At 38.9% G+C, this 10987-nt stretch overlaps 1 protein-coding gene across 3 annotated transcripts in view; it reads right to left on the bottom strand.

The window, feature by feature from the left end:
* The window catches only part of LOC100743562 (transcription factor cwo), a 39511-nt gene that overhangs the window by 13759 nt on the left and 14765 nt on the right, over positions 1-10987 (bottom strand). The window contains exons 1-2 of one of the 3 annotated variants that reach the window (XM_024369785.2): positions 2152-2195; positions 1138-1267 (exon numbers count right to left, since the gene is read on the bottom strand). The exons of 1 other annotated variant lie outside the window; for it this stretch is intronic. In XM_024369785.2, the coding sequence (XP_024225553.1) occupies positions 1138-1267; positions 2152-2180 (159 nt within the window). In that variant the 5' untranslated portion in view covers positions 2181-2195. Of the gene's footprint in view, positions 1-1137; positions 1268-2151; positions 2196-10987 lie in introns of those variants that run through there. One more of the 3 variants, XM_003491865.4, reaches the window with a different exon arrangement.

Genomic DNA, 10987 nt, shown 5'->3' on the forward strand with positions numbered 1-10987 from the left:
ATTTGTGTTTATTGCTACGATACGATATATCATGCGAAAATAGAATTTACGTGGTCGAAGCTTCGTAACGTTCGTAAAGAAAAGTAAAAAGCGCAAAAACCAGAAGGATACGCAACGTTCGACGCTTTTTGTTATTCTTGCGTTACTCGCAGATAGAGTCGAATATAACACGTTCCTTACGTGCAATTACCAGCTTCCTTAAATTCTAAAAGCACATTTTTCTCGGCCATACGTTTCAAAAGATTATACATAAAACATACGAATCGTAAAAAGAGCAAACCGTTAACGTATCCTAAAACGCATAAATATTAATTTTATTTCGTCTCGCGTAAGTTCGATCGATTTAAAAAAGCCACGAATATCAATGTCATAATTCTAACGTGATGGTTAATCGGCCATATAAAATATTCATGAAAGAGTCCTACCTATATCGTGTGGCGAACCTATGTAATGGAAACTCCCGAGTGGAGAATCCGCCACACCTGGCCAAGCTCGTAAAATCAAGCTATACTGCCAAACAACGTGGCGATGCCAGCGATCCGAATAATTCGTCAACGACTTTAACAGGTGCATTCCTCGAGACGCGATATGCGCCTCGAGGGGCCACGTTTTCTGGCACGTATTGCTCGTTAATATAACAGAATCGTAACCTGAACCACAGTTTGAATGAATAATCGACGACGAATCAAAGGAAACGCGCGAACCAAAATTTATCGAAAGTCGAAATTCGATACGGATTTTATAATAAATAAGAAAGGCCTTTATAAGTTTGGCCAAGGTATACAACGCCATGCTGAAACCAATTTCGCCCAGACGCGATGTCGCAACCCTCGTTTTCGAGAAACGTGACCGTCATCGGTGGCAACCAGCTGTTGCATCACCAGTCGATTCGAAAACACGGAAAACCTTTCTCTATGCTGGCCTAAATACCGGTTCCTCGAGCGACGGATCTTACCGCGGCCTTTCCGGTCCCTGTACCGTATACGAACTTGCGAAGATTGATACGTATCGCGGTTACTACAGTCCTGAACTGCTGGCTAGCATAGTCTCTTATAGTTTCGATTTCTTTCGAATCTTACGAAGAAAAGAAAAGCGATACGGTGGTGAACGATATAAAGAGAAGACAAAACGACTCACCCTAGAAACCTTCTTCTTGGTATAAACCTCGTCATCCTCGGAGGCTGTAGCAAAGTTCAAGTTTCCTTCGCAATACCCAGCGCCTATTCCCATCCTGTATATCTCGTCCTTGCAAGATCTAGCATCCAGACTGCAAAGAAAACATAGAGCATCCATTTATACCAGAGTCCAGTTGGCTTTCTTTATTCCTCGTATATCGCTAATAACATTACGTCGATAATATTGCGTTTACACAACTTTTACGGGTTGTTTTAACGCTTAGTCCCTAATGGGCGAGATATAAGGTGAAACGATTTCAAAATTCGATCCTTGGAATTTCGTAACGGCAGTCACGTAAAGATCGTGAATTCCTGTCGCGATTGCACCGTGACGCATGGTGCTCCGACGAAAAGAAATTTCCCGCGACAGTTCCGTGAACAATGGCACAGCGACAGCAGAAAGGATGTCGTGTTCGAATAACTCTCGTCGCTTTCACATTCGTGCGAGTTTTAGTAGAAACGTCGAAGGTTCGTAAAACTCTCGAAAAATGCTGCTCGAGATCCAGCCAGAAATGGATCGTTGTAAAACGTTGAAAAACACGGATCACCAGGACCGTGCGAGCTAACAAAACACGTGGTCATAAAACCGATTTTCTCAATTACGATTACTCGACGCGCAAATATATGCGAATTCCTCTTCGAACCACGAGTTTCTGATTTATTACCGGACAGTACCATACTTTACGACTTCTAGGGATCGTTGGAATTATAAGAAATTTATCATTTTCACGATTCGCGGAGATCGTTTGTCAGATATTTTACTAAATAATAAAAAACAAATTCTTGGAAGTCTCATGCCTGAATTATACGCTTCGTAATGTACAAGAAGTAGACGTTTCGACGTACGTTAGAAATTTTAATTTATAAAAATGTATACGACAGATACATATAATAGAGACGAACGTACGTGTATAATAAATCGCGAGCAACTTCAAGGTTCCGGTAAATTGAAACATTTCGACAAACGTATACGAACCTGTTATTTACTTGTCTCGAAATATCCATCGAAGTTTCTATTCTCGTTCTCGTTAGTCGAGTCGTTACTTGCTTCGAGTAGCTCGAATTCGAACGAGTCGATTAATCCGAACGAGTTTGAAGAATCAATGGGTAAATGGAACGAAGTTCCGCGATGCGGACGAGTTACCAGATGTCGAGCACGTGTTCATCGATCGGCGCGTTACTCGCGGAATTTCTCTAGGCGGAAATGATCGTCGTCCATCCAGCTCGGCCGCAGCTGTAGGCGCACGCTTTACGTAACGTTTCGAACTACGGAGCGAACGTTTCAGTCAATAACCCGACACGTCCACGTCCTCTGCCCCGTTATAGATTTCTTGCTGTAAATAGAGTCGACGGAAAAGGCACGAGTATCCGCGCATTATTGATAACACCAGCAATGTCGTACCGCGTAGAAGTTGCAGCTGACACCGGTTCACCGTGCAGCTGACCGAACGCTACGACAGCCTTAACGATACCCCCGTTTTCCCATCCACATAAATATTGAGGAACAGCTTAAAGGTTCTCAGATATTTGCGATTCGTCGCGTTCAAAGAGCATTGAATCACAACGATACAATAAGGTCTAAAGAGAATCATCCTCGCCGATGTAGGGCAAAACGTAGCTTTCCAACGAATTAACAGAGTCAATCGCTAGGTATAGGATCGGTCGAATTACCGACGAATAAGTAATACATACATAGACGACGAATATCTGAAACGGATGACAAAATTCGTTGGTATTTTGATAAAACGTAATAGAACTTAATGAAAACGTTTTGTCTAGTATTTTTCATTTTTCAAGATGTGTTAAGATATTTGAAGTTACCCGTGTTTCTTACTTTTTTGGTAAAGTTATGTTACACAGGCTATTACAAGTTGTACTATACACATGTTGATCGATGTTAAACAGCTTTTAAAGATACAACTTTTTCTACAGAATTTCCTTTCAAAAATTCCACTATAATTCATCTATAAAAATAGCCGATATAATCGGTTAATTTTGGAATTTCCTTCGAACTATGACCCATTATCAGAAGGAAACGTTGTACGTACCGAGACAGCTAGATGATATTAATAGATGGACTATTCAGCAAATATTCTCTTCGAAGTTATTCATAGAGCATTCTCTTCCATCTCATTCACCATTGTACGCTTCAATGTCGTACAAATATTTTTAATTGAAAAATTGTCCGACAAGACGATTGCTTGCTTGATACTTGATAATTTGTAGAATAACTACGCGCAAATTAAATCACGCTATACACACACAACATAGATGCAAGAAATCGTGATTTTCAGCGGGCAAACGTCTAATGGTTTCCGTCACAGCTCGTTTACCAGTCATCGACGAGGAAACGATTACAATGCGGTGAGACCGAATAAAAACGTGCTAGCTCCTGTTTTCCTTTTACATCGCAAATGCAACTGTGCTATGTACCAATACGGTAAGAATAATTAATTACGTGGAAACTTCGAACGGTTTCGAATTTTTCAACGGTACCAAACGATTAACTTTCTTGCATATAATTCAAGCGATATTCGTAGTGAAATTTTACGAGTTATCGGTATTGATAAATTTCCCTGCATTGCGGTAAAATGTCCGATGATGAAAGAAGACGTTTCTAAGAAGCACCTGAAAGCAAAGGAATTAATAAATTCCAAGAAACTTGGCGATCTCTAATCAGAGACACGAAATTTTCTATGCTCGAAATTGGAGTTTTCGATTATAAAGAAAGAAAATCCCTACAACCTACAACTCGTAACTTGTCAATTGATTAATATCATTTACTCGATACAAGCATTGTGTAAGAAGAATTTGTTATGCAATAATGCCTTTGTTAAGACGTAGACGGTATTTTTCGAACGACTGTAAAGCGTGACGGCTGACGTTCCAAATTAAGCTTACGCCATAGCGAATAGTTGAATACACAAACGGTTGCACTAGCTAATTACTATGCACACATAATTAAAGCTGTGTGTCTGGAATGACTCAATACGTAGTACCAGCCGAGGTACGAGCCTTGCTAGGCTACAATAAACAAAATATCGTTGCCTCGCAGGTAAGTGCAAGTAGAACGATGTACCTTCTTACATCGCATATACTGCGCTGGTAAGAACGTAAGATTTTGTTTGTTCTTCTTAAAAGTGCAAATTTCTAGGAACATTTATCTGTTTCGTAAGGTAAGATCGAAAACAAGATAAAAGTATATTAGCATCAGAATGTCTGAGTAAATAAATTACCTATTTGGGTAATAATTTCTCGTAGTCAAGCGAGTTTCCCTGTTGGTCTTTTTCCTCCTTTCTTCTTTTCTTTTTTTTTTTTGTTTTGTTTTTCCAGATTATAAATCTAAAATGCAAAGAATCTATAAATCTAAAGTACTAAGAATCATTTTACGCCGAAGGCTGTGCGCTATATAAAGACAATATCCTCGTAGCGGAATTGTACATAAAATTCCATCGACGCGACACGTGGCCGCTCTTTCTCGGCTCGTGTTAAACATTAGGTCGATCACGTAACACGTACGACGAGTTAAAGAGACGCGAGATTCTTGCGATCAAGGAGAAAGAAAAACAGTGGCATCTTCTTCTTTTTTCTCTGCGATTCGCGTTAACGATAAAAATATTTCGCACAAGAATTCCGTATTAGATTTAATAACCTTGTTTAATTAACATAGCGGTGGCAATATTATACAAAATTTCTATTTTTTTTTAATTTCTTTTCAAAGCGGATTCCGGTTATTCGCGAATTCATTACACGAAGGATTATTTGGTAAAAAATTAATGAAGCATCACGACGATGGAAGATATCGATTAACGAAGTATATTAACCAAATTACATCCAGAATTAATTATGCGAACGATTATTCGTACCGAAAATGATTTAATTCAATGTCGTCTGTCATTAGAAAAAAACGTTAAACCAATGTTTGAACATCGATATATAATTATACATACACCAATCGATAAAATTAAGTTTCTTTATTATTATTGGTCGCGCAGCTCCGAGACAGGATTCACGATAGAGAAATTTCATGGCTAATCGCGTCGCGTATAATTTGTGTAATGAAAGGAGCGCATTATTGTCGAGTGATTATCGTACAGCCACGTACCGTTGTCTATGTAATGCTTAGCAACGCTTTAACCACTAATGATATTACTTTCACGCTTTGACATTTGCTGTCAATTTGCGAACAATCTATTTACGTAGCTGCAACACCGAAATGTAATGACGATAATGATGCGACGCGTAATAGTGGATTTTGACCACTCGACGATGTCGACGATTTAAACCATTGCAGGTGATTATGATCAACGTGCGTAGAAACGTGCTTAGAATTGGCTGGAAACTTTTGCGATCGAATCTGTTCGAAATTTCTATCGCTGATTTTATTATCGATTAAAATAATTAAAGGACAATTGAAGGATCGACTTTGTCCACTAACAAGATTTAAATATCGGTAGGTCGACTGCGTTCGCAACGCTATACTAAAACAAGATATAGCTGTTATTTATCTAAGGTATTTATGTATACCTATTTATTTTCATCGTACCACTATAATTATAATTATCTATGTACCGTATTTTTAAACGCGCACATAGGTCAATAACTTTAGTGTTAAATTAAGAATGCCATCGTAATAAAAATGTTAATCAGGATAGAGCGTACTCGACGGAAACACGTATGTGAAACAAGCTAAGCTCTCTCGCAGTTCGATACCGATTACGTGTTTTTCGACAAAAAAAAAAAAAAAAAAAAAAAAAAATCGACGATTTAAACCATTGCAGGTGATTATGATCAACGTGCGTAGAAACGTGCTTAGAATTGGCTGGAAACTTTTGCGATCGAATCTGTTCGAAATTTCTATCGCTGATTTTATTATCGATTAAAATAATTAAAGGACAATTGAAGGATCGACTTTGTCCACTAACAAGATTTAAATATCGGTAGGTCGACTGCGTTCGCAACGCTATACTAAAACAAGATATAGCTGTTATTTATCTAAGGTATTTATGTATACCTATTTATTTTCATCGTACCACTATAATTATAATTATCTATGTACCGTATTTTTAAACGCGCACATAGGTCAATAACTTTAGTGTTAAATTAAGAATGCCATCGTAATAAAAATGTTAATCAGGATAGAGCGTACTCGACGGAAACACGTATGTGAAACAAGCTAAGCTCTCTCGCAGTTCGATACCGATTACGTGTTTTTCGACAAAAAAAAAAAAAAAAAAACAACAAGACAGCGTCCTTGGCTTCATCGACGAGCAAGCGGTTCGTTACACGGTATCTATTTTTTTCCACACGCTTCGCTGAGATGTAAATGATGTAACACGCAAGTAAATTATCTGAAACAATTTTCTGCATCGTTTCTTGCACGAGCACGAGCACGTTGAACGTGTTACAGGCGAGAAACCTCGTGTATCTGCACGTGGTTGACATTTTCCGACATGTGACTCCAGTTCCCCCTTTCTTCTTCTTTATTTTTTGCACCGCTTGCACACTGTTCGTCGACGCACACCTGTACATCCATTCCTGCACGCACCTCTTCGTCGTCTGTACGCTTTCGTAAGTAAACGCCAGAACTGTCCGTGTAACCACGTTGATCTCCAAATGGAAAGTTCGGAATTTTTACTTGAACACTCGATGAAATTGTTAACGCTTGATAACTCGTTAAAATTTCCATTTTTTACGCGAAACTACGTTCGATCGTAGATACGTTTCGCTTATGAAGGGATTGATGGAGTAATTTTCAAGGCAGTTAAGCGAAGAATTCGACCCAATTTCATAGGAGCGTTCCTGGTAAAAGATAATTAAATCGTAGAACTTGCGAAATATAGTGATTTCAAGTTTCCAAACTTCGAAAGTGTAACACGACCTGATATTAATATCGAAATATGAATCACAGGAACCAAAAATATCACGAATATCCCTCGCGGTTCGTTTTTCATCTCTACCGTAAGTCGGCTGAATCAGAAAGGCACAATTAGCAAAATTAATTTCCTTCGCCCGGTCAGACAACATTTCCAGACTGAATCAGTGCCAAAGCTATCCTAACATTCGTAGTACCGTCATTTCAAATTCGATGAACGCATTGCTACTTAAAAGTTTGGTATCACTTTCAATGATATTTACAAATTACCAGGACAAAATAAAATACAATATTTTATATATATCGTATATATATATTCCGATAGATTTATTAATGATATTTATCGCCTTATCTTTCTCTTATCTTTCATTTCTGCCAGCAATAATGTTTTACTATTCTTTCGTTTGAACGAGGTTTCTAGGTCAGAATTAGTTTATTGCACGCTAAGGATTACGACGCTTTGACTCGGTCAAACTTTTCACCGATATATTGTACATATACGTAGAGGCCAAAAATTGTTTGCGCCTCGAACCACGATAATTTATTAATCCATCGCCGTTTTCGTGGCCGTGCTCGTTTCGAACTGGCACAGTTCACGTGTTGCGAGATTGCGCAATGATTAGCTTACATTAAAAGTCCAACGACAGTTGCAAAACGTTGGTATCCGTGAATTCTATCTGGGTTCCGTTGCCCGTGCGCCACACGTGCGACGAGAATTCCTTTTTTTTTTTTCTTTCTGGCATCCGGCGAATTACGGTGGCATTCATCAGGTGCGCGCGAAAGCGCAGGATGGACGGAGCTGTGATTTCGTAACGAGACTTCGAGTTACTCTCCATTAATAGCGGCTGCAATTACACGGATCCGCCCATCGGCACAAGAATATCCGCGAACTCTCCGCTCGGCGTGCAGCAAACTCTACTCGTGACGTAACACGTTCATGCACGCGAACCGTTTTTGATTGTCCTACTGCGTGGGTAATCGGGCCAAACAGAAAAGGAAGTCCAAAAAAGGAGGTCGAGAGGATGCAACCTCGTACCGACACGACGCACCAACGGACACGCTTCCTTGTTTGTCTTAAGAAAATGGAATGCTGGTGAGTGTTTCGCATGGATAAAACAAACTTCACGGATATCGAAATAAACATTGCGAGTTACATTCTTCTAGTTGCGGCTAACACGTTTTCGATGTTGAAAAAACAAATGGACGTTCGTATGGATTTTCATCTAAATTTTGTAATCTACACATACGACAAAAAAAATTCGATCGAAGCTGTTTAAATAAAGTAATGGAGAACGCGCGTGTCAACAAACAACTTTGATTATTTATTAAATCGTCTTATATTTATAAAACGTATTCAACGAGCGAATGTTCGAGTCAGCTCTTTCGTTTTCGTTTCGATTAGCGTCCTCGTAATAACGGGGCTACGCGGTTGGAGTCTGGTTAATGCGGACATTTCTAAACAACCGTCGAAATCACGCATGACCTTAATTACGATCCGGATTTTAATTGGCTCGAAATCCAAGCACGAAAGACCGCCAACAGTACCTGCGGTTCGCGACGTCCTTCGTCGACCTTACTGCCCACCACCTTGCTTGGCTCTGTCCGTGCGTGCTGTCACTTTCACATATGGTTGCACCCACAGCATTGGCTGACTCGTGCACGTGCGTCAGCCGCTCAGTCGGAAGACGACCTGTTTACTCGCTTTATATGCTCACGATTCTTTGCGATTTTCCACATTTTATCCACGTATCCGAATTATTCGCCCTTTAATGCTGCAATTTAGAAATTTCGCTGAAAATTAGTGGACGACGACGATGATTTTTTCCCATCTCTCTCCCTACTATTCCCCGCCAGACGTTATTTCTTTAAAGTTTCGTTATCGTTCGGAAGAAGAGAACGTTTCTTTAAGTTCACAAGGAGAATGAGTCACAATCGAGTTCAGTTGTCATCGTCGAACGATTCATATTTTTTAAGAACGTAAGTTTTAAAATACGTTATCACTGGACGCGTATGACGTATCGATCAAGCTTTCGATCGATACGAGCCCTATTGAGATAAAACGCGATGTTAAACGTATAAATTTGTAAGTCGATTACTACCGTACAGAAATTTGTGAACTCGAAGCTGCTATTTCTGCCAAACTGTTAAAGTTTTCTGTGATAATTATACGTATAATCTGTAGCATAACTATACTTTCGGCAATCAAACAGACCGTACAAAATTATATAACGCGTTAAAATGTAAATAAGTATCGCATTTCAATGCATAAATAACCATGATTTTTGTTCTCGACGTCTTAATTATACGCATGATCTAACTTGTTCTATCTCGGACAATTATTTTCTACAAAGAAAGTAGCCAAGAATAATATTTGTCGAAGCCGCAAAAAGTGACATCAATCGTCAACATTTTCCTCCGAATATTCCAAATTACAAAATATCTGTTACAATTTGCGTACAGATAAATTCATAAATTTGGCAAAGCTCTCATACTACATTTTCGACGAACGACAAAATTCAAAATAGTGGACACAGAGAATAATTTATTATCTTTCGCTCGTATCTCTTCGAACCAAGTAATTTGGAATTTGACATCTAGTCGACTACTACACGGCTAAGAGATTAATAACTCACCGCTTATCTCGAGTTATTCTTTGCAATGACAAAATGAAAATCCATTTGAAACGCTAAAACTGCGTACTCGACTTTGGCGTAAGATCGGGCGGAAATCGGCGTTTCGCGAATTCTCGTTGGTCAAAATTTCACGTAACGTCACGGTTTTCTCGCACACGCAGGTTGCTGAATGAGAAACTGTGCTTTCGACAGAGAACTAAGAATCTTGTTGTACGCGTCTCGGAGATTTATGCGATATTTTTGCATTCTCTGGAATCACAGAGAATCGATAACCGTTAGATTTTCCACTAAATCTTTACATACGCGTGATATATTTATTTATTTTATAACAGGAAATCGACAAAGTAAAACATCGTCCAAAATTATTCAACGACCTTCCGTGACCTTTCTGCCAATCGAAGCGTAGTCATTAACGCCATTCACTTTCGCGTTATATCATAAACCACGAATCGACTCACGCACGTGCGTAAAGTGGGCAGCGTTCATAACCACGTAGAAAACAGCAAATAAATCTGCAGCATTTTTATCAGTCGATCGCTGTCACGCTGAACGTTTCTTCGGTCTGTTTATCATTCTCGTTCGCGACTCCTACGACTAGCATAGGGATCACGTAACCACGAATAAATCTGTCTTATTTGCAAAGAACGAATTAGAAACTTAGAAATTTCCGGAACTGCGATTTTCTTTTAAACGTTATCGACGTGTATTATCATTTGGCGATCGTCGAATTTCCGAATGCAAGCTAACAAACAGATTGCGGAATATTAATTTCAAGAAAATAGATATCACGTTCCTAGTATCGCTTTTTTTTCTTAGTATCGTTTCGTGTAAGAAGCGACGTAATTTTTATCGATTAACAGATCAAACGGTACAAGCTCCTACCTAAGGTTAAAATATTTCTCTAAAAAGGCAGATAATTACACTGGAACATACGCGTTATTTTAATCTATTCCAAGAACCCTAAACTGAAAGAATTTCCTTGCTGCGGTAACTCAGACTTCCTCGCAGCGACAACTTGAAAAACATGTTCTCGAAATCGTGTCGTTTTTACTGTAACACTGCAATAACGTACATATCCAGCTACAAAAAGTCAACGGGATCACATTGCTTTTTAAACCAATCAATTTTAACCCAAGACATCTGCCAACTTCATTAACGGCCGAAGATCATTGCGCGTAAAATTTTACACCGTGCAAATTTTATTCCGATATTGTCGTACGATCGTAGCGTTATTTGTAATTCCTGCGAGCGAAATGCGATTTCTTTATTTATGCAATTTAGTAAAAAAAAAAAAAAAAAAAACT

The sequence above is a fragment of the Bombus impatiens genome, unplaced genomic scaffold (genome assembly GCF_000188095.3).
Source record: "Bombus impatiens unplaced genomic scaffold, BIMP_2.2 scf_0640, whole genome shotgun sequence".
NCBI lineage: Eukaryota > Metazoa > Arthropoda > Insecta > Hymenoptera > Apidae > Bombus > Bombus impatiens.